Here is a 25813-nt window from a genome sequence, read left to right as displayed (position 1 = left end):
CAATTATACTCCAATAAAAATTTTTAAAAATAAAAAAAAATTTTTTTTAAAGGAAAAAAATAAATCAACTTGCCCAAGACAGAGTTTGGGTCTGGGTTTGTCTGACTACACAGTTCGTAACTATGGCAGGCCACTGTCTCCACTAAAGCAAAGATATGGAAAATGGCTAAGGATTGCATGAGAAGTCAAATGGAGTAGGGGGAAAAAAAGGATTTGTTGAAAATTAGTGGAATCAATGTACAACAATATGAATTAAGGGGAAATATGGGCTGAAGTTAAAGCACAGATGAAAGAATATGCCAGTGGCTCTGAGGGCCTTGTGATAGAGAATGGGTTACATGAAGTAAGTTGAAGATCCTCGAGCTCACTATGTTGACTAATTAACGTAGGTCACATAGGGATGCTCCAAGGAAAAGAAGTAAAGGAAGGTGAAGACACCATGGAGACATGTAAACAACTCATCAAAGCAGATAAGTAGCTTGGAGGTCAGGTAAAGTTAGGTATGAATCATTTCTTCATGACAAATCATAAACAAACTAAAAAGCACATGTTCAGGGTTGAGATTTATTGTAACATGGAATTTCCAAACCACTATTCCACAATCAGTGTTTCTAATAGGATTATTACTACTAACTGTAGTTTAAAATATTGAAATAAATGAAAAGAATATAAAAATAATATTACTTAAATATTATTTATATTATTAAAATGATATTATTTCATTTATAATTCTGACTCTAACGCTTAATTATTTAATTTACATTCTAGTTTTAAATAACTCCAAGAGCAATGTTTTGTCATTAGTAAATCTCCAAATAAGATGATGTGATCTGTAAAAACCCACCACCACTTTTACTTCGTACTATCAATACTTAACGCTGGCCAGAGCTTCAATGCTGCAAAAGTTGTAGCTGCCAGAAAGCAAGAATCCCAACAGAGTTCCAAGCTACCAATCTGATTGTTCCCATGTCTCTTGATGTTTCCCTTATTGTGAAGTAAATCTTAGGTTACGAAAAGAAGATCTAAGCCAAGAAGATAGAATAGGGAGCAACAAAGTTAGTCTTTCTATGCCTGAGTGAGCATCTGGCTTGATTTAATCTTATAATGTATTCTAAAGGAAAATGTACATTTTGCCAAATATTCATAACTCTGTTCTATTCTTTCAGTGCAGACATTGTAAAAGATAATTACATATGATGTTTAACATTCCCTCAGGCCTTGTAGGAGCCTATAAACCTCCTTCTTCTAAGTGTTGGCCAAATGTATCAGGATAGCTTTTAAGGCTGATCTGGTTGTGAACAGGTAGAACACAATATTGTTCCTCTCAACCTCTTGGGAATGATGCCTTTATAGATTACTGATACTTCCTCAAACTAGCTAGGAATTAAGAAGACAGATTTTAACAGGGTCTTTGCCCAATCATATCACCCCAGATTTGAAGGGGGCCTGCACAGAATAGCACACAGAATGACTTCAGCATGTGTGGTTTGAAAACATGACGGAAAATCTTAGAATCACATTTTAGTACCTTTGCACAAATAATGTTCAGATTCATTAATGTTGTCTAAAGCACAGTGTAGTGATTCCTTAATGTTGTTTCACTATCTTTTTAAAAGTGTTTAGAAAACTTCTCAAAGGGAAGAAATAATAAAGTATTCATATCTTTGGCTACCTTGTTTCTCTTAGAACATTAAAAATAAATATGCTAATGACAAATTTTCAGTTAAAAAATGTTGTAGGACATGTAGTAAAGTTTACATTATTAAAATTAACACAGATATTAGGGGACTTCCCTGGTGGCACAGTGGTTAAGAATCCACCTGCCAATGCAGGGGACATGGGTTCGTGCCCTGGTCCGGGAAGATCCCACATGCCGTGGAGCAACTAAGCCCGTGCGCCACAACTACTGAGCCTGTGCTCTAGAACCTGAGAGCCACAACTCCTGAGCCCACGTGCCACAACTACTGAAGCTCACGCGCCTAGAGCTCGTGCTCCGCAACAAGAGAAGCCACCGCAACGAGAAGCCCACGCACCACAATGAAGAGTAGCCTCCACTCTCCGCAACTAGAGAAAGCCCACATGCAGCAACGAAGACCCAACGCAGCCATAAATAAATAAATAAATAAATAAATAAATAAATAATAAATAAATAAATAAAATAAAAAAAACAGATATTAGTGTTTTTCCTCTATACATAGAAATACATTGATGAGACTATATGATACATTGTTAAGAATATTAATTTCTGGGAAGTAAAATTGAAGACAGAGAAAATAACTCATTTCATACATATCTATTTTTAAAATTTATTATTAAGCTTTTTAATGTTTATAATTTTAAATACTTTAAAAGTTTAAATTAAAATATAAACATTAAAACATTCCTGAGTCTTACTTTAGTCTCACTTAAGTTTCCTAGATGAAGAGAATGGAGTTTGGCTGATGTTGACCTTAATATAAGTAGCAGAGTACACATCACCTAGTTTAAGGAGAAGAAAATAAAATGACAGAATTTGCAAGAGACCTGGGGGAATGTGTACTTTGATATCCTGGAGAAAAACAACCTTTTCTTTCAAATTATTTGTTCAAAATAGCATTGGGTTTTTAATGTGCTCAAATGACTAATGATTTTATAACAGTCCCACAAAAATATAAACAGATATTACATAATCATCTTACATTTGAGAACAAAATGTAAAAATGATGTCACTGCACAGGAATTCATTCAACACGGAAAATGAATTTAAAAGCCACCATGTGTTTATTTTAAATCAAGAGCTTTGCAACAATAAATAAAAATAATTCTAAAATGGATGTTACTATGTTAAATATTAAATTTTCAATGTAACAAATTTCTTAAACCAGAGAAAATGATCACAGAATATGATGTTCTTTAATCATTATTGTCAGGTCTTTATTTTTAACCCTCTTTTCCAAAGCTCTAGTTTCACATTTTCTATGCCTGCTAGATAATTTCTACTTGAAATTTGCTCTAAATGTAATATATCTAAAATTGCTGTTATCTTCTTTCCCAAATTATCTTCTCCTTCTAATTCCCCTAGGTCTGGACATGGAACCTACATCCCACCAGAACAGAGGTTCAAATCTCAGAGTAATACCAGGTATTTCTCTTCCTGCCAGCATTCAATCAATTTTCAAGTCCTTTCAAATAATATTACCAAAGAAAACATCTGATCACAGCAATCTCCTACTGATTAACCTTTCGTATCCTCTTATGGGAAAACACGCACATTCTTTCTTTCCTACGGTCCCTGACCAACCACATTTGTTCCAAATTCTTTCCAATTTTATATTCTATTTTTCCTCTTTGATTCACTCTAATCCAGCTAAGCCAACATGGATCAACTAATATATTTTCTTGTCTCTTCATTTTCCCACTTACTAGTATACTCATTTAGAATGACTTCATTCCCATTTCTCATATTGGACACTGGTAATTCTTTAAGGCCCATCTCAAATGCTACCACTTTCATGAAGAAATCTTGATTTCCCATGCTACAAAAATCCCTCTCTTCTCTGAAATTCCAAATTACTTGACTTTTATGCCCTTTATTACAGTTTACCTCTTTAATTTTGTGTAATTTTTCCAGTATTAATATACTATAAGTGTCTTGAGATCAAGAACTATTTCTAAATCATTATCATATATTCCATAACATCTTACCCTTATTGGGTGTGCATTCAAATATCAGTTAATAAAATACTGGAGAATTAACCTGAGAATGAATAAGGACTTCAGCAATGGGCAATTCTTCTACAATTTATTCAAACATTCAACAAACATGTATTGAGTATTAAAAAGTTTCACAGACTATGCTAGGAGCTCACGTAACTTCACAAATGAGGACTGTTCTAAAAGTAAGAGAGGAGATAATGAGCCAGGAGCGCAAAATCCATCACAATTAGTGCAGCATCGTGACTCTAAACGTTTTGACAAATATAACATTTCAATATTTACTGGTTTACTTGAAGGAAAAAGTTAGTGTTTGCTTGTATAGTTTCATGAAAAAAATGCTAAATATTAAACAGAAAGATCCTGGAAAAGTATGTAAGTGAGATTTTTGCTAACTTCGATGGAATATGTGCATTTATCTCAACTCCCTCAAAAGAAAAAAACCAAAACACTGAAATAACAATTTATGAGTATAAAAATACACATGACAATATCAAAGGTAACACAGGGAATGATAACAACAGTAGAGAGGTGTCAACATATTTTGAAAGATGAAATGTGGGTGACATGGTGGTTTGGGAACTGACTGAAAAAAATTCCAAAGCTGAAATCGCACAACCTTCAAAAAGGGGATCACCTTGAGAAGCAAGTGCATCTTTCTCACACCTCATTGGGAAAACATACGTCTCAGAGACCTCACAGACAATAAAAGAAAGCTGAGATTGGACTTATAATTTTAAAAAAGAGAAGAAATGTGTTCATGTCTGTATATGGGATAACTTGACCCCCAAATTACCTCACCTCAAGCACAAGTCAGGCAGCTATGCTCCCACAAATCCAAACACAAGTAGGACAAGTAGAGGTGGGGAAAAAGAGGGCTCAAGATACAGGAATAACCTGTACAGTGGAAAGTAGGGCTGAGATGTCATTCATTTGCTCAGGAAATATTTGATAAAAGTAGACTAAGTGCCATATCACATTTACATATCCCAAACTGAGCTCTACAAATTCTCATCAGAATGAGAGTTTTTGTAGATGAGAATTTGATAGGGAGGGCCCTCCTTATCTCAGATAATGCAGTTCCAGTTGCTCAGACCAAAAAACAAAACAAAAAAAATAAAATAAAATAAAAACCTTAACTCTTGTATTTCCTTCACATTCCATACCCAGTCTATCAAGAAATCCTGCTAACTCTTTCAAATATATTAAGAACCTGATACTTCTCACCAGCTTCACTGTCACCATCCTGGTCCAAGCATCATCATACCCCAGGTGGATGACCACAACGGCCTCCTAACTGGTCTCTCTGCTCTGCCCTTCATCTAACCTTAACATAGCATCCAGAGTGCTCCTGCTAAAAACTAAGCCAGGTCATGTCCTTCCTCTACCCAGAGCCATCCAATGGCTCCTTCTTCACTCAAAGTAAAAACCAAAGCCCTTGCAGTGTCATATAAACCTTACATAATCTGACTCCTCATGACTTCTCTGACATTATTTCCTACCATCCTTCCTTTTCCTTAATCTATTCCAGACACTCTGACCTCTGACCTCCCTTCTCCACTCACACCCCTCCCCACACCCACACACTCACACAGATACAAGTCAACAGATATCAAGTATAGCTCAAGGTGAAAACTGCCTGTTTTTTTAACAGAAAAATGACATAATCTGATTTTCATTTCAAAATAGTCACCTTGGCAGCTTGTTAAGATTAAATGGTAGCTGAGTAAGGGCAGACAGATGCAGAGCAGTCAGGAGGCTATCCAATGGTAGTAGATTGGACCAGGGTGGCAACGGTGGAAATGGTGGACATATTTTGAAGGTAGAGCCAAGAAAATTTGTGGATGGATTTTTGTCTATATTTTTAAAAACTGATAAAAGTCAAGAATGATGTTCAGGTTTTCAGCCCGAGCAACATGGACAATTGAGTTGGCATTAACTGAAGTGGGAGAAGATGGTGGGTGGGATAGGTTGGAAGGCCAAAGGTTAGTTCAATTTTAGACATGTTAATTTAAGATGTCTATTAGACATCCAAGTGGAAGTTCCTGGTAGACGATTGGATACAGGATCCTGAATTTCAGAGATGGGGCCTGGGCTGGAAATATAAATTTGGGAGATGATAGCATACAGATAACATCAAAAGGAAAGATCACCAGAGAAATGAATTTAGCTGGAGAGGAAAAGTAGTTCAAGGAATGGATGCTGGAGTGTTCTGATATTTAGAGGTCATGGGATGACAAGGAATAGCAAAAAAAGAAAGACTGAGTAAAAGTACCCAGAAACCTAGGAGACAAGCCAGGTGAGCAGATGTCCTGGAAGCAAAATGAAAGCAGGCTGTCGATAAAGCAAGTGATCAGCTGTGCCAAATGGAGCTGAGAGGTCAGTCCAACTGAGGACTGGGAAATGACCCTCGGACCTAGCAATAACATGGTCACTGTTGACCTCAGAAATGTTTAAGTAGAGTGGTATGGACAAAGTTGGTGGATTTAACAGAGAATAAGAGGAAAGGAAGAACTGAGAAATGGGGCAGTAGCAGAAAGGAGATGTTAAGTCAAGAAAGGAGCTTTTATTGATCATCTTCTCTTTGGTATCTAGGTAAAAGGAGGCATCCAAAAATACCAATTGAATAAACCAAGTTTAATATTAAACAACAGGTTTGCTCTGAATACATTGACCTATTTAAGTTCAGATTTATCATGCAGGATCACATTAGGCACTGAAGGAATATTTTCTTTTCCCCTGGAAAAAAGTCAATCTAGAGCAGTTAGATAATGTCTAATTTTCAGAGAATTCAGATGCCCTGTTAAGTTTCCTGAACATTAGTGACCTTCTGGAACAATTTCCACCACTGTGTCTGCTCTGTGGTTAAGACACATTGTTGCCTTGCCTATAGGTATAGGTCCTTTGCCTATAGGTATAGGTCCTTTGCCTATAGGTATAGGTCCTGTTTTATAGGTCCTTGCCTATCATCCATCCCAGCTGAGTTTCTAAATTGTGCAAGCAAAAGATTTGTGAAACCCTAGAGAAAAGTAATTTTTAAGAGTTAAATAGATGAGATCAAGACCCAAGATCAAAACAACTGATGTAGACTTCCTGGTTATATTTAAACCCATGGAATTAAACAAATAATAACAAAAATAGTTTGCCAGTCTTGAGAAATCCATGGCTATTCTTGTCTGGTTTTCATTGAAAACTGGAAGGACTATTCCCAAAGTGACTGGTTAAGAGATGAAAAACAAAAATCAGAAAAATAATGGCAAGTGCAGGCATGCTATGTAAAAGTACAGACAATAACAAACTAACAACTAGACTTTCCTGTGACTCATGGAAAAATATGTGAAATCAGGTTATCCAAGTTTAAAAATAATGAATCATACAATTTAAAATACAGATGTCAGGAAAGCACATGTGTGTTTCTGAATAAAAATAATAATGAAAGGATACAGAGATACTTATGCAAACTTCAATCAATTACTGATATACAAAAGCAGATTCTGCATTCTTTATTTGAGAATTCATGAAAAATCTTAATAAACATAATTAATATCTACCTCAGTTAAATACTAAGAGATGTTACATTCTGTAGTAAGCAATAGGTTTCATGCTTTCTTAAGTTTGGCTTTTTAAAATCATCTCTGATTTACATATCAAATTAGATGAGAGCATACCTTAATATATTTGTTTTGGCAGAAAATCCAAAGTTTGGTAATTACAGAGCACAGCTAGAAAACACTTTAAGAGATCAACTACATAGTCAAAAAAAAAAAAAGAAAAGAAAAATCTACCCAGGTTTTACGTCAATAAAGGTTTAAAGACGGAAAAGAATCAGAAAACTTGAATTTTGGTTCCAACTTTGTCATCAATTGTGTTACTTTGGTTTTTTTGATCCTTTAAACAATTTATGCTTTAGATACCTCCTTCCCTCACAGCAAAGAAACAAGTAAATCTGCTGTTTGGACTACAAATTTGTAAAGTTCAATAACGTTAGATAAACTATTAGAATTTATATGTGTTTCAAGTTTAAGTTTTAAAAATAGAATTATCTCACAAAAGCTATATTTTAATACACCTTTTATATATTTATAGGTATATAAATGTATATAAATATATAAATTTAAATACATCTATCTAAGTGTTGTGTGTAGTGGAAACTGTGGTGCACTGTTCAGATCTTCTTCCCTTCTCCCTTTTCCCAATTTTCAGTATTAAAACACTCATTTCCTCAATCTCCCAGCTGCTCAAAGTGCTGCCTGCTGAGAGCTACTTCTGAGACCCTCCCCAGGAATTGCCTTCCACAGACAAACGCTTCCCCACCCATGTCTAAGCGTCAAATCCAATGACTGTAATTTGGGAGTACAAATATTTGTCCTCCTGACTTCAAGACAGGACAACTCTGAACTATCATTTTACCTGCAGATCTCCTGTGTGAGCTACTGAGGCCTCTGTGGAGACATATCACAGTTCAACTTCTGCCCTGCCTCCTTAGTCCCTCACTCCTTACCAGGTGTTGATCTGAGCACACTAACCAACAAACCTGTGGCACGCAAATCTCTACTCCCAGTCTGTTTCCCTGGAAACCCAACCTGAAACATCCTTCATCCCACGGGCTAGTAAACCACAAGAGGCAAATCATCAGTCCCCCAAATGACTGTTTCTAAACCAGTCTATGGCCAGAGCTTAGTCAGTTATTGCATGCTGGAGAAGGAAAAAAAAAAAAAAGTCAGTTTAATCCTGTTTTGACTGTCCACTCATTATTGGAAATAAAAATATCATATGACAATGCTTATATGTGGAATCTAAAAAAAAGGTACAAATGAACTTAGTTACAAAACAGAAATAGAGTCACAGATGTAGAAAACAAACTTGTGGTTACCAGGGGATAAGCGGGGGGAGGGATAAATTGGGAGATTGGGATTGACATATACACACTACTATATATAAAATAGATAACTAATAGGGACCTACTGTATAGCACAGGGAACTCTACTCAGTACTCTGTAATGGCCTATATGGGAAAAGAATCTAAAAAAAAAGTAGATATATGTATATGTATAACTGATTCACTTTGCTGTACACCTGAGACTAATACAACATTGTAAATCAACTATACTCCAATAAAAAAAATTTTTTTTTAAATTGTGGGATTGGAGTGAGAAAAACAACAACAACAAAAACAACTTCTAACTGACTGAGAACCTACTGTGTGCCAAGCACCATGCTTAGCACTTGATTATATCTTTTTAATTCATATTCAAAGCTTCATAGAGAAGTTACTATTATTACCCATGTTTTATAAAGAAGTAAACCAAAGGTAAGTGTGTTAATTATCTTGTCCAAGGTCACAGTACTAATAAGTGGGGTATTCAGGTCTCCAATCCCAGCTGTCCAGGATTCCAAAATCTATGGTCTAATACTGTACAGTGCCCTCTGATCTCCAACAACCTTTGTCAGCAAACGTTCCTGCTGGTTACACCCTGAGAGAATGCAAGTGTTATCGCAGAAACCAATCACAACTTTCTGGGAACACCCACCAAATTAGCATGGCTTCCATGTGTAGCAAAGTCAATGTCAAGTATAAGAAATGCTGAAGCACTTTAAGTAATGAAAAGTCCAACCTTTGAGTTCCTAATTAAATCAGTAGTCAAAACTTAGCCTTACTTTGACTGAAATTATGAAAAATATTATAGTGCTTCTGTACCTTATCTTTGCACCAACTTTTTTTTGTTATTTTCAGTTGTAAAAGCTTCATCTCTGTTTAAAAAATGAGTTGAAATTCAAGCTACTGAATTTGGGATCAATGTATATTTTATAGATTTGATTTTTCCTTATACTGACACAATATATTAAAGTAAATATTAGACTTTTCTAGCAGGGGAATTTGACTTTCAACTCTACACAGTATTTGAAGAGCTTAGTAGTGTGGGCAATATAAAACTTTCAACTTCATATTTCTCTCGAAAATACATGTTTATAGTTTCAGTAAATTTCTCTTCTAAATGGTAATTCTTTTTTGTTGACTCCAACAAGTATGTCTAAGAGCAATAGGAGTTTTAGAAATATGAATGCCCTGAACATGGCTAGGTGGTGAGGCATGAGAGAGACAGGGCAGAATAGCTGACAATACACCTTTCAGCCAGGCAGTCTGTGTTTCTATCTCACCTGTGCCACTAATTAGTTGTGTGTTATCTAATATTTCTGAATCACATTATTTTCTGCATCATAGAGAGCTAACAATACACATCTCATAGGAATATAGTAGAACTAAATAATATAATATTTTCAAAGTTTGTTTAGGCATTTAATTAGTAGGTACTATTATCCTTGACAAAGATGGGGTGTGTATACAATTTTAGTGGGAATTGGCATATGGGAAGTCACTTTGTTTTGCTTTGTTTTATTTCAAAGGAACCCTTAAAACTATCCAGTGAAAATGCTTGAAAAGCATGTATTTTACATGTAAGTGCCAAACAGAAGTAATTGGACAAAAAGAAGGAAATGGCAGGAAAAGACAGTAAATTAACATAATAGCATAATGTAAAATTTAGCTTAGAAATGTTTTTGCTTTACTCAAATTCATTTCCAGGCAGCAGTACCATTCACCTCTTTTCCCTCTTACAAAAACAGAGACTCCCTTGGGGCATGGTATGAGTGAGACAGCTAGCAATTCCCCCAAATGTGGGAGGGCTATAAACCATTTCCTAAGCCTACACAAAGTACATGGTACACAGATGGTCTGGTGAAAAGAATCTTCCTTTGCCTTAAAATTTCTTTTGGAAGCCAACTATTGTTGCAATTTAAAATATCTATGAGATATAATTCTTTTTAAAACCATTAAACCTTTATTTGAGGTTTAATAGGGCATAATCAAAACATACAAAAAATGATGTTTAAAATAAGGATAAATGTGAATACAAAACCTAAACTTGCAAAGTCTAGATCCATTTTGACCTGCAGGTTGCTAGGCAAACCTAAGATATATTGATAACATTTGTCAAATAAGCAACAGAAATTAGGAGCAAGTAATTTTCCATTGTTAGCCCTGAGAATGGGGAGGTGGAGGTGAAAAATTGACCTGCTGTCTCTAACCAGATGTTCTCAGTAAATTGTTTCCCTTTGTCTTTGGTGGTTCTTCCCAAACTACCTCCGCCGTAAGTACATTTCCCATTCCTCTTATCAGCTAGAGAAATAGTCATCATGACCTTAAAGATTAAACTCAGAACCTGACTGGAAGCCTGCTCTTTGACTGAGAGCCACATGAGCCATAAGCATTTCCTCTTTCTCCTTAAATCCTCTAGCTTTTCCTTTTCTCTGGCTTCACCTTCCAAGTGAGAGATGGGAGGAAAAGAAAATTCATCTATGAAGTATTCCTCAAGGTTAAGTCCCAAACACGAATTATATATTAAGTGTTTTTCACTCTTTCAACAGATATATATTGGGTTACTCTGTGTACCAGATGCTGTGCTATGAATGTAACTTTGAAAGGGTTCCTGGAGCTTATGGTCTAGGAGGAAGACAGGTATTAAACAGGTAATTTAATGGCACTAATTGCTGAAGAGAATATACAGGGTCTTATAAAAGGAAAAGGTCAAGAGAATGTATGGTATTTGGAGAGTGAATAAGTGGAAGAAGCAGTGGTTGGTTTCTAGGGCAAAGAGATTAGTCTAGACAAAGATCTAAAAGTGAGAAAGTAGAAAAGGGTTAAATAAATGGGTGAATAAAATTTAATGGGATTATTTATTAAAGAACGTCTTAAAACCATTAATATGGTAAGAGAAACTATGAATTTTTAAAAGCGATATATACTAAGCACTATTTTCCAAACTATTTTAGGTCTTTTCTTTCTTGTTTTTCTTAGAGAATTTTCAGAGAACCATGTTCCTTGAAGAGAACTGAAGACTGGCCTGGAAGAAGTAGAAGGAAAAAGGAAAAATCTTTTCTTAATTGAAGAAAGTAAGAAAGAAGAAAAACTATGATGGATACGGAATCCCAGGCATCCAACCTCTTTGCCTCCATCCAACACACTCTGACCCTGAATCTTCTGAAACAAGCTTGTACTGGACACAGTGCTGAGGACTTACCAGACCTCCTTTAGAGTCAGGGTGATGGTCCTTTGCTGTAGGAAGCTGCTCATAGGGTACTCAGGAAGACTGTATACCTAACAGCGCTTCACTGAGGTGAGGAGAAGCTCTTCCGTCTCCCTACCCAGCCAAGTACATCCTATTTCTCAAAGTAGTCACTAAACCAATATTCTTTCTCCAAGAATAATGTATTGTTACTCCTATTCTCACACCTTAGGATTCCACGGGGTGGGGTGGGGGGGAAATGTAAATAGTCCTTCATTCACACAACAAAATGTAAAGTACCTGAGAAAATTCTTATATCATTTTACCTTGTTTTATCTTTAGACTGCTATCCCTATCTTTTCTTTTGATTTATATCCAAACACTACTATTTGGGAGTTGATAAGAGCAGAGATCCACTCACAGACAGAACTAATAAGTGACAGAGTTGGAACTGAATTCTAAAGTTCCTGTCATTTGTGCGAATATTTATTACCTTTTACTTCACATGTAATTTGTTCTCCCTTTCTTAGCTCTCTCTCCTATTTCCAGTGGCTGCTCTTCTGTCTGTTCCCTACATTCCCTTCTCCTCTTTTCTTTTCCTCCCATCCGTGCCTCAAGCCAGCTACAGGGTTATCACAGCTCTTCCCCAATCAGCTTTCAGGAAGCAGACCAGGCCACATAAAGCATTTGCTTAAAGCCCTTCAGATTCTACACAACACTTTATTTTATTTCTCCTTTGCCCTGTAAAAAAGTTCTAGGCCAGCTGAAAGAGACTAGATCTAGAAGCATCTAATCAGTGTGTAACACAGGTGAAAAGTTCCTGGATTTTCTGTTTTGAGAGAACATAAAAGTTTTCAGTGACAGAATATGTACTAAAAAGTAAACAATCTTCTTTTTTTTGTTGTTGAAGCTGGGTGTTGGGAATGTGGGAGTTCATTATACTATTCGCTCTACTTTTGTGTATGTTGAAAAACATTTTTATAAAAAATCCCTTTCTTCTCTGTAGTTGACATTCAGCAACTGCCTTCTTTTCTTATTCCATGTTCTCTACTTAATGCTATGATGAAGAAACGATTTTCAAAATAGAGTCTCATGTTGTACACCTTAAATATATACAATTTTCATTTTTCAATTATACCTCAATAAACCTGGAAAAAAGTTTCAAACACAAAGAAAGGTTAATTTCTGAAGTAAATTTCATATGACCCCAAGATTGGGCCAAATTTCCTAAACTACTCTATCAAGACAAACTTTTACTTGTGTATTTCTCCCTTTTTCATTCTCCCCTTTCTTTTTATGTTACCAACTTTATGCCTACAGGATGTAGGGATGCAGAGAAATAGAAACATGTCTTGCAACTATCAGAACTAAAGCACAGTGCTTCTGACTGTAGTGGGTTCAATCCCATGAAAATGGCTTCATGACTGAGCTGACACATCACACCTGAATGTTTGTTGATCAGATTTACTCCCCAAGCTTCCTGCTGTCCTAATAGAATGTGGGCAATCTTATTCAGCCACCCTGTAGGGTGTGCATATGCTACAGGAGTGAAGGGTGTGACATGGCTACGTGGCCCCTGATGACCTCAGGACTCCGAGGTCCCTGTTGGTTTTATATCTCATGAGGGCAGCTAAGTTTCCACTATTCCTCATGGTGACACATTTCCCCTTTCACTGTCACCTGCAGCCCACACAGCACCAGATGAAAGGGTGTCTATCATCACTATTGGAGAAACTACTATAACTGCTATATATATACTACTATATGTATTATATATATATATATATATATATATATATATATATATATATACTGTAACTACTGTAAACTACTATAATGACTATAAACTACTATACTATACCTGTCTCCAAGGTAAGCCAATGTTGCCATCTTTCTTGATAAAATGGGAATGTTGTTAATTATTTCACTAGATACCAAACTACATTTCCTCAATAATTAATAATCTAGGAAATACAGTCAATAACTATGTCATATCTTAGTATGATGACAGACGGTAACTGGACTTATCATGGTGATCGTTTAGAAACATATAGAAATATCGAATCACTATGTTGGGTAACAAGAACTAACATAGTGCTGTAGGTCAATTATACTTCAAAAGTAAATAAAGACACAAACAAACTCAAAGAAAAAGAGATCAGATTTATGGTTACCAGGGGAAGGTGGGTGGGGTGTGGGGAGGGGGAACTGGATGAAGGCCGTCAAAAGGTACATACTTTCAATTATAAGATAAATATGTACTAGGGATATAATATACAACATGATAAATATAATTAACACTGCGGTGTGATACATATGAAAATTGTTAACAGAGTAAACCCTAAGAGTTCTCATCACAAGGAAAATATATTTATTTTCTACTTCTTTAATTTTGAATCTATATGAGATGAGGGATGTTCACTAAACTTATTGTGCTAATCACTTCATGATGTATGTAAGCTAAATCATTATGCTGCACACCTTAAACTTACACAGTGGTATATGTCAGTCATATCTCAATAAAACTGGAAGAAAAATTAAAAATAAATAAATAGATAAATAAATTTGCTACATACAAACGGAATGCAAAATTTGGAGCAAATGAAGCAAAAAATTCTCTTTCTTTTTAAAGAATTGCTATTGGATAAATAACTTCTGTTTTTTCTCTAACCGTTTGACACTTCCTTTCTGCTTGTTTTATCCTTTAAATACAAAATTTTCTGGCCTAGCCATCTTCACAAGTACATGTTCTCAAGGGGCAAGTTCACACTGAAAATAAAAATCATAATACTTGCTAACATGTATCGACATGTACCTGACACTTCACGTTCCAGGCTGTGTTCTACATACTTTATTTGTAGTAGTTCATTTAAACTCATAAATGTGTGAATAGCTGTTGCTTTTATCACAATATTACACTGAGAAGTGAATGTACAAAAAGATGACGTAACTTGGCCAAGGTTTCCAAGTTTTCAACTTGACTAATACATCAAATTTAACAGCAGTTCCAATCCCAGCACAGCCTCATCCCGAAACCTCAGCACTTTGACACTAGTTATTTTTCTGGCCTCTCCCCCATAATTTGTTCAATTTTATTTGCATATCTTAGCATATATTTTAAACATGTGGTCCCTGTCTCAGTTACCTTTGTTAGAAACTGAATAAAATCTTAACCTCTATCATCAATGGGGAATGTTAAATAAATTACAGTACATTCCTACTGTGAAATATTATACAGTGATCAAAAAGAACGAGGCATATACAAATACAGTAACATGGAAAGTTGTCCATGACATATTGTTGTGTAAAAAGAGAAAATGATAAAACAAAGGATCCAGCAAACAAATGCCAGACACCTATATATGCCAAAGTATACAGAAAAATATCTGGAAGACTATAGGTCAAACTCAAGAAAAGGACTGGGGAGTGGGGAAATGAGGAAAAGTTATAATGTGATCTTACATGCTTGTGAAATGTTTACTTTTTTCTAATGGGCTTATGCCATTTGTATAATGGAAAAAAATAACGTTAAACAATGGGCTAACGATATTTGATAATGCCGTTATTTAGCTAGATTTCCCCTCATTATTATTCCATTTCATTTTTCTGATCTTATTTTCTTTTCCTTTCTCCATACACAACCTGGGTGCCAATTATACTGGGCTTTTTCTTTTCTAAACATTCTCTTATGCTTCCACCTCAACCCAGAGTACTTTCTTTTTCTATAATTTTAATCTCTCTAAAGAAAATCATGCACATATTATATTTTGGTACATACTTCATAAAAGGAAGAGTCCAAATATTCAGGAAATTTTCTGCATTTTGAATCAGCAAGGTTTAATAAATTAAATATACTATTTCCTGAAGTTTAAAGTTGTAGAAAATAATAAATCGTTTAAAAGTTTCTGAATAATTATATTTCTTTGTAAAAAGATGGCTTACTAAAACATTAAGGATATTGTGACAGGTTTGAATGATTTTTAGAATGAGGTGGAGTGTACACACACAAAAAGAAAAAGACACATTTCATTCTAAAAATTAAAAAATCAAAAAACAAGTTTCTTACCATTGTGAGAGTAAATGGATGGTTTTCCAATGCAGACACACTGGGACAATGTAGAATAATATACTAAAAAGCAACAAACAATTTTTAAATGACCAAAAAAGAAATTCAAATAGTCTAATGATGCTAATTTTCAAAAAATATGTAAAGATAAAGGGTATTTTAAAAGTTTCTGGACACTGACTTACCTGGCCAGGTCTTGCTTTAAAATTTTCTTTGACCATTCGGATTTCCATGACATCTGAGGGATGACTTATGACTGAGATGATGGTGACTGGCTTATTGCTCCGGATACACCTGTAAAGCCTTTCAGCACAATACAGGCACAAAGGTCCAGAAATCCAAAGCCAGGTCTAACAGAGAATTTTTGAAATACACTTTAAGAAACACTTGTATTATAAGAATCCTTATATCCTGCCCAACTGCTTATTTGACGCATTACAGTAATAATATATATTTTTTAGCATTCAATAATAAACACTTATTTCTTGGTAACATATCTGTAGGACAACTGGGGTGTTTGTTCCATGTGTCACGTCATAGGACCAAAGCTTGAGGAGCAGTGGCTACCCCAGGTATGCTCTTGCCATGGTGCTGGTAGAAGTACAAGAGGACAAGCCCAGTCAGACAAGCACACACATCATATCCTCTGCTCACATCACATCCACTAGCATCCCATTGACTAAAGCAAGTTACGTGGACAAAAATATGGAACGCTTCATGAGTTTGCCTGTCATCCTTGCTCAGGGGCCATGTTAATCTTCTCTGTATCGTTCCAATTTTAGTATATGTGCTGCTGAAGCGAGAACAGTAATAATATTTTAATCTGTATTTTAAATAACAAAGTGTAAATAAAAATGCGTAAAAAACAACAGATGCTCACTGCAACTTAAACAAGAGTAAAGTATAAAATAAAAGGGGAAGTAATATCAGGACCCTACCCTCTAGCCACTGATAAGGGTATAACTACCATTAACAGGTAAGCATACATTGTTTCATATATCCTTCTGTGCACACCAGATATATATAATGTATATATATACAATATCTTTATCTAATGAGAGAAGAAAGGGAAGTATAAGCTCAAATAAATCTGAAGATGATTTTAACAAAAATGTACCAGTTCAATGTTTGTTAAAAAAATGAGAACCCTAGATATTGTTAATGCACACAATGTATATGCATAATGTACATATACAAAATGTATACCCAATGTAAAATATGTATATGCATATATTTTTAAATATGGGTATACCACATGTGTTGTTCACAACTTACTTTTACGTTAATATGAATAGCAGATAATATTTAGAATCTGGAAACCATGACAATTTTGCATGTGTGCTGGAGGGATAGCCCTGATCCCAGGATAACTGCATAACCTGTGTAGCCAACCTTTCTCCTACAGCTGCATACTTTATCTCCCTCAACACCTGGAGGCCTCCAACCCAAACTTATTTTCATGGTCACTTTTTTAAACCTTATTTACAGAGTTATTCCAGAACTATATTCTTCCACGCAAATCATGCCTCTTCCTCACATTTGGTTAGAAACTGTGTGAAGAGTAAGCATCACAGGACAAGCTCTGCAACTTTGGGACAGTCAACGTTCGGGCATCAGGTCACACACAAGTAAAATGGGAGTCCCAATACCTGCCCTCCCTAACATATAGCATTGTGTGAAGCCCAGAAAAGCAATGAAGGTTGTAAAGTCTAATAGAAATCTAGAGGGTTATTATTAATAATAAACACAAGACTAACACTCACTCACTCCAAAGTCATCTACAAACTCCACCTTTTGACCCCCCTTTCTTCTTCTTAAAACAGACATTCAACATCACTATTCCCTGATTTTCACTTGCTACAGACAAAGAATACAGGGCGTAATACCCATGTGGGCAGCTCCCATGGCCACAAGGGAAGATTAGGACCTTTATCAAACTACTGGCTGGGTATTTGGGAACGAAGTTTTCTAAGAGCAAATCAACAACCTGGTTTTACACTCTACTTCTCCCACGTGTTCGTTTGTAGAGTTTGGTCAAGGTATTTTATGTATTTAAGCCACAATTTCCTCATCAGAAAATTGAGGATGATAGTAATTACTTCAAAGAGTTGTGAATATTGAAAAAATTATGCATATTATATATTTTAGCATAGTTCCTAGCAGATGATAGTAAGCATTCAATAAATTGATTTTACAGCTTAGTATTTATAATATTATATATAATATTGTACCATAATATTATAATATACCATAATAATTATTAGTAGTAGTACTAGTTCTTTCACTATTGTTTTCTTTATTCAATTTATTTTTCTCAGTGCATAAGGAAAATATCTTTGCTACCTTTCTTGTGGCAAGTACCAGTGCCATAGTATGCAAAGATCATATGATCAGTTAAGCAAGGATTTTCTATATTCTGTAATATCATAGGTCTTTCTCGTTGAGCTGTTGGCTACCTATAATGAAACAATAGGTACTAACTTGCTATTGAAACATCCTGAAACATTCTCTTCTGCAAGAATAATTGCTTCATTACCTTCAAAAACATGTCTAAATACAATGTTGATCAATTGTTATGGAAACATGGACATTGCAGAGACCAGTAAAGACATAGAATTAATCTGACCTGTGGAAAATTAGCTTGGAACCTGGGCTCTTCCACACAAATCTTCACAAATGTGTTCTGGGTAAGCTCATCTGGCTTTGAAAATCCTCCAGGGAAAGATTCATGAAAATGTTCTGAGAGATACTCTGGTAAGTGAATATTCTGGTAGCGGGTTCCATTAAGGTTGATGCAGCCAGGAGGATGCGTATCTAAATTAGTTTGATACTTAAGCAGCCCTCTAAAGTTAAGAGAAAAATAAAAACAAGGAGATGAAAAAGAGATTGAAATCAGAGAACACAGTACAAGAAAATAACCTTATTTTCTTGTTAACTTTACATAGCATTTATCAAAAAAAATGCTTCTCATATATCTTACTTAAGAGCAATTGAGAAATCTTAAAATTTTTAATAAATTCTTTACTATGGAACTAAATAAAAAAATTTAGACGCCCCCCCAGAAATGCCACAAATACATGGTAGAGAAGACACATGCAATCTTTCCAAATATTCTTGAATTTGACAGTCTTTACTTCAAGTCTATTAGGCATTCATACAATCACATACAAGTTTTCACTTCAATAAACACCATAATGATGAATACTTTCACTATAATTTCAAACACAAATGGAAAAGTATGGGGATCATATTTGATTTGGCTAAGACTAGATAAAACAAGCCTTGTTGATTTACAGAGAAACGTTAAACAAACATAATAACAGAAATTGGAAGCTTGCATCTCCTGTGATCTGAAAACAATACACAGCAATCAGGCCCTAAACCTGCTTACTTTTCAATTTCTCCATAAACAGGACCACATAAAAGGCTCAAAATAATGAATCAGGACGGAGAACTTAAAACCCTAAAATACCATTCTTATTATTTCATATTTTGTGAGATTTAAGATAAGCCTTCAACTTTCTGTGCTCTTTATTTCTTACAAGGAGTTAAGTAAGATCTACCTCACAGGGATAGTGCATGAAACCATAGATTATATAAAAAAAAAAATCTTTTTTTGCATAAGCAAATCTTGAAGAAAAAAGTAAGAATTTGAAAAGCATTGAAAATGTTTAATTTTGAGATATTAAAATTTTGGTTTCCAAAATTATTTTTCCTCGTTGTCTGAGTGTGTTTTTAAATTACCCTTCATGCTCCCAAATAATCAATTTTAGTACATTAAAAAAGTACATCTTTAAGTTCACCACAGCTATAATTTTACAAATGATGTTACAAGGATGATATTTTCAAACAACAAAAACTATAACAAGAAAAAATGATACTAAATAGGTCAATGACTTAGCAATGACTAAGGGAGTCTTTGGTGGAATGTACCATCTACTCAACCTGATCATTCTCCCTTTTACCCCTTTTGCTTATGTTCAATTCCCTTTCTCTCTTCACTTTATTTTACTTTCTTCCCTAAAACCAGTCATTATGAAGTCACTGGAGAGCACAGAGAACACGTCAGGAGCATCTAAGTAGTGGCTGTATTACATAACATCCATGGTAGACCACACACACATTTTTTTTTCAGTAATGCAGTAGATATAGCCTAGGTATGGAATAAATGAATGCATATTATATAAATGTGAGCCAAGTACATAATCTTTTATAGAGTTCTAGTCATATAATACAATTGTGCCATTTTAATACTTGAAAAATCCATTAATTTGATGCAGCTTTTATTACAAGTAATGAGTTACCCAAACCTGTTGCTCTAATTAACTATCCCAAGGGTAGTGGCTGATGATGGGTGGGCAGGCCAAAAATCTTGAGCATATTTTTCTATTGGTCGTTAAGTTGAACAAACATTGGCATAATGCAACTGGCACTATCCTAGGTGGTGCTACAGATAGTCAGATCTGGCCCCTAACCCTCCAAAAACTTAAAATCCAGTTTAGAAGATATCTTTAGAGAAGCTGAACATAACTCAGACCACAAATAATAATTTGAGTGATTTAATAAGAGCTTAGTAATGTATAGAAGACATGAGGTCCAGTCCAGAGCAATTTGTATACATTTCACATTACCCTCACCACAGCTACATGAAATACAAATTATTATTCCCATTTTACAAATTAAGAAACTATTTTAATAAATTAATACCCTAGGGTCACACAGCTAATAAGTGTCAGAGCCAAGATCTGAACACAGGTCTGACTCAAATTCTAAGCTCTTCACCTCTTACTATACAGCATGTTAGTTCATTGGATCATTGGATCCTCACAACATACCTTTGAAAAGGTAAGGGAGGGGAAGATCAATATTTATTAAGAAAGTATGTCAGGAATTTTGTAAACATCCATTTCCCACTTAAACTTCAAAACAAAATAACATACCAGGTGTTTTTATTCCCATTACACAGATGAGAAACACAAGGCTATTGTTTAGGTCAGAGATTAATTGAGTAGTATTCAAAGCATGGGATTCAGAAACCTGAGCTCCCTCACTCCAAAAACCTATACTGTGCATAGCAAATCAGTTGGTTAAAGAAGTAGACATCAAGAGAAGGGGTTCAAAACGAACAAAAGCCTGGAAATTAGGTCAGACAGAGAGAGAGAGAGAGTGTGTGTGTGTGTGTGTGTGTGTCTGTGTGTGTGTGTGTGTGAAGGGGCTGCTTCACATCAGGCAAAGAAATGTTATTTATTCCTTCTCCTAAGTCATCACAGCATTCAGGTGGACATCACCCCATGTGCTAATGGTCCTTAGAATGACAAATGTTTTTACTATGCAGTACAAACCTTCAGGACAGCCCAATCAAAAAACAATGTTGCCATTCTTGGTACATAAAGTAGCATATAATATTCTAAAATCACTTTTAATTTTGAGAGTTTTATGTTATTTTAAGCTATTATCAAGCTTAATGGCATAGGTTACCTCTGTCTATGCCCATTAAAATGGTCTTTTCTTTGTCTCAGATTGTAATTGTTGCCATTGAAGAAACATGGATAAGAGAGAAAAGATCTACAGGCAAACAATGATAAGAAACAAAAAATATCATTCATCAGAAAAAAATCAAGCATGGAATCTCTGGGTTTTTTGGATAAATTAGGCAGTAAAGATACTGACGGGTTCAAAAGGAAGGACACTGGCAGGTATTGAACTTAGTATTGGAAGGATAGGTAGTACATGCCAGACAGGTACTTGATGTTTCAATACCTATTTCCACAAACTTCATAATATGTTTGTGTGGTAAAGGTCAGTAGCCCCATCTCAGAATGAGTGAAAACATTCAGAACTGTTAAGTAATCTGCCCAAGACCACGCTGTCAGTCAGTAGCCAAGTCAGAGAGTACAAAGGCCATACACCTTCCCAGGTACTAGACCTGCTCTCCCTGCAGAATTCCCATTCTACTTATGAACAATATTCTGAAATTGAAGGCCAATGTGTGCAATGAATGAATAAACTTTATGGCTCTACATGGTTATATATCTGGAAAAGGAGGTAGTATATTTCTACCAAACCAATAATTTTATGTTATTTTTCAAGTTCAAATAAATGCAGTAACTTACTTTTTCATTGTACTAGTAAAAAATAAAACTTTTTTAGTACTGGTGCAGAACTTTTTAGAAGTTTTAGAAATTTCCTTGGTACTACTGAAGAAATTCTTAGAATTTGCAACCCTAGAATATAATATTTCTTTAAAAATTATATTTCAAGTCCAAAAAATAATTTTACTCTGAAGAATTTTGAATAGGAATGTATATTAGATATTATAGATATTAGATTGATAGATAAAAATCAGATATCATCTTTTTAATCCAATTACTTCACTGTGACCACATTTGTTAAAACTGAGTTCAATATTACATGTGGTCTTTGTGATTTCTTTGAATCCCTAGTACCTATATTTATTTCAGCAAACATAACATACTTGTCTTTCTTTAGAGTTTAATGCAATCTTTTCAACTACAACAGAGCCCACTTTAATTAACACTTTAAATAATGCACAGCTGTATCTATCTGATGAATAATCCTGATCTTCTTCCTTGCCCCACATCACCACTGAGATATACCTATTTCACATTTATTATTATTTAAGTTTTGAAACTTATTAATTTAAACGATATGGCCTCTGTCTTTAAGAAGCTTAGAATTTAGTGCACTTCTATCCAACAGAACTTTCTGTGGTGATGGAAATGGTCTAAATCTGTGCTGTCCAGCCATGGGCCACATGTGGCTATTGAGCAATTGAAACGTGGTAGTGCAGGCAAAAAATGGAATTTTTCATATTATTTCATTGTAATTAATCTAAATTGAGTAGCACGACTTTAATGGGTATAATTACGCATGAAAGCAAAAACAACAACTAAAAACCAAGATGCGTAATGCTATATAGATGTATAGTGACCCCTGGAGAGTACATAGAGATGATGAACTCTGATTATGACATTCTGGAAAGGGCTTCACGGGGAAGTAACTGAAGGATGTGGAGATTCCAATGTTAGAGACTAGGGAAATGGCATTCCAATATGAGGGAGTAGTATGAACAAAAGCACATTGTTTATTCCCAAATTAGTAGAAGGGATAATATCTTGTGCATTTATATATCCCCCTTATAACCACACTCACTGCCAAATCTCATCAGCCCTCCAGCAAGTTTCTTGCATGTAGTAAGTCTTCAGTGCGTTTCTAGTGAATTGATTTTAAAAGCAAATAATAACTACATAATTTGTTTGAATACAGCAAGTGCATCTAAAAGTTAAAATAAAGGGAACATTCTTAAATTGTTGTACCTTTCATAATTAAATGAAAAATCATTTGAAAGTGAAAAAAAAGAAAAAGATGTTAGTGAATGGTAAGCAGAGAATATTGCCAAGTTAAGACAGTGATGTGGCAGGGGGTTGGGGAAGGAGGCACATGGCCTATGTGGGAATAGGAACACTTATTACTAATTTATTTTAGGGATATTGCATTATGTTCTAAAAGAGAGATTTTGAAGTATCTCCGGAATGTCTAGCGTTCTTCAATCATGAGAGATCAAGGATTTTATGGTGTATCAAAACACATGGTTGTGGACACTACTGTTTTTGCACTCATAAGGATTTCAAGATGTGCTTTCAACACTCAACAGTGTTTCCACAAAATAGGTTTCTTTCTTTCTTTCCTTTTTTCCTCCCTAGGCATTATAGTTATACTACTATTTTTTAATGCCTGGCTGTGACAAAGTCATAGAAAATAATATAGTACACAGAATAAATCCTACCAGGTTAAAACATAGAAATCATAAGAACTTTTGACGGCAAAAGTTAAATATTACAAAACACTATGCCTGCCGAAAAGAGAATCACAAAATCATCTCTACTTTAACTGCAAGTTACAAATTTCTAACAAATGCAGTGTCGCTTATGAGACCTTTATATTTGTGGTGATTTTAATCCTTTTTTAAAGTGGAGAAAAAAATCCTTGTCCCATGAGGAATCTATTTTTTACCTTGTATTCTATAACATACAAAATATTTCTTTTCTTTACAGAAAAAATATAACAACTTGTTTCTGACCATTCTTTTTACTTTGCTTCAAGTACAAAAAAAGAGCTTAAGAAAATACATCCAAATTCAATATTGCAAAACCCACTGGAATTCACTGGATTCTGAGGAATCTGCTAGAATATACACTACTTAAGGTCAAAGATTTGTCCTGTGCCTCTATTTTTCTGGTGTCTAGAACAGTGCCTATAATCTGTAACAAGTGTTCAATAAATATTCACTGAATGGATTAATAAATGGCTAGAAGTATATAAACAATTGTTTGTTGTGGTTATTTTTGAAACACGTGATTGAAGAGTTACCCGGTTTTAACAAACACAGAAGTTAGTTTGAACTCATTCTAATTTCAATAAAGATGTCTAGACTTTAGCAAATGGCATTTAGTAAAATAAACCATGTGTGTTCATTCAACTTCGCAGGGAATAGCATTAAATAGGGCTGCAACTTACAGCATCCCTCTTCACCCTTGAGTACGGCAAAGTCCAACCTGAGATCTCAGCCTTGCCCTGAACCTGAGCCCATCCTAACCTAGGTAGACAAGTCATCAAGAGAGTCAAGGCTATCTGTTAGCAGCGTCTAGAAATAGAGTGCTTTCCTAAACTAAGGATCCAGCGTGCCTCAGGGAAACCCTAAGCATCGGATACCCATCCAACCAAAGCTTCTACTCTCACCCCCACTTTGTCGGGTCTAGCCAGATTCTTGCCAGATACTTGCCTCTGCATTCTTTGCTGGGCTCTTGCTACAGATACCTGAGTGTACTTGCAACCTGCAGCTTGACTGGAGCACGTATCGTGTCTAGCTTTTGCTGGTGGTGATGCCCAAGGTACAAGACTGGGCCACACAGACAGGGCCAGCACCATGGGTGTGTGACCTGTGTGCTCTCACGGGACCCTGATCTTAGAAAGGCACTGTAATTGGTTCAATGCCCTGTTGCCATCATCTTGAAATGCTTAATAATCTTCTATCAAAGGGCCTCGCATTTTCATTTTGCAGTGAGCCCTGCAATTAAGCACCCTGCCACAGACACTATGCTGCTGGCAAAACAAAGCCTTGGAGTCTAAGGACATAGGATCAAGATCCAACCTTCCCTAAGTGTGTGAAGTAAAATAGGTCATTTTAATATGTTTTCTCAGCTGAAAGAGAGAGACAGTGCCTGTTACCCTCTACTTCACAGGTATATAAAGGAAAGGACTTTGATCTCTTGGGAAGGAAAAAATATGTAAGCATCTAATATTTGTTACTATTTCCTCTGCTTTCAGGCTTTACTAAAAGGGCAGTGGGAGAGAAAAGGATTACTCCACATTTCAGAAAAAACACTAACGTACTGAAAATATTTCTTACAATAAATTTAGCCCTAGTTCCTTCTCCTTCCTCCCCAACTTTCTCACCCTGTACCTCTAGCCAGAACCACTTGTTATTATAAATAAGGTCCCAGGAGAAAAACTGAGGTTAAAATTATGTGAGAAAGTATTTGGGCTGAAGCTCACTACCTCTATCCTCAAAGTGGGGAGAAAGTTAACTCACAGTTTAGAAGACTAAAAATTCATTAATAAGTATAGCTTATAGCATAAATTAATTCATTTACATGAAAATGCTTCAAATATACTACACATCTCTATCTGTACAAATGGCATCCTTATGGGAGAAAATACCCCACGATCTCAATTCCCACCCCTACCTGGCTTTCAGGATAAAATATCAGCAAAAATAAATAAATCATAAGACTTTAGTCAGGAATTATTACATAGAAAAATCATTTTTTACACAAGAAGGAAAATTAATCCTATGAATGGGAAATTAGAAATGGGAAAAAACACATACATGTCCAAAGATCGTAGTTGTATAGAACACTATATTTATTAACATATGGAAAATATGTAAATATTATGGGAGGGGGATTTA

General features: G+C 35.2%; 1 protein-coding gene and 1 non-coding gene across 4 annotated transcripts in view; both read right to left on the bottom strand.

Annotated features, from left to right (window-relative positions):
- NOX4 (NADPH oxidase 4) overlaps window positions 1-25813 on the bottom strand; it is a 143543-nt gene that overhangs the window by 67956 nt on the left and 49774 nt on the right. For all 3 annotated transcript variants that reach the window (XM_068556666.1, XM_068556667.1, XM_068556668.1), the window contains 3 exons: window positions 18449-18665; window positions 16008-16172; window positions 15823-15885 (listed from right to left, as the gene is read on the bottom strand). In XM_068556666.1, coding sequence (XP_068412767.1) covers window positions 15823-15885; window positions 16008-16172; window positions 18449-18665 — 445 coding nt within the window. The remainder of the gene's footprint in view (window positions 1-15822; window positions 15886-16007; window positions 16173-18448; window positions 18666-25813) is intronic.
- On the bottom strand, window positions 16522-16628 carry LOC137772762 (U6 spliceosomal RNA). Its single transcript, XR_011075565.1, has one exon. It is a non-coding gene; the product is annotated as a U6 spliceosomal RNA (small nuclear RNA).

Source organism: Eschrichtius robustus, chromosome 11, assembly GCF_028021215.1.
Source record: "Eschrichtius robustus isolate mEscRob2 chromosome 11, mEscRob2.pri, whole genome shotgun sequence".
NCBI lineage: Eukaryota > Metazoa > Chordata > Mammalia > Artiodactyla > Eschrichtiidae > Eschrichtius > Eschrichtius robustus.
Note: the sequence above shows the minus strand (reverse complement) of the source record. Positions and strands in the feature narration are given on the sequence as shown.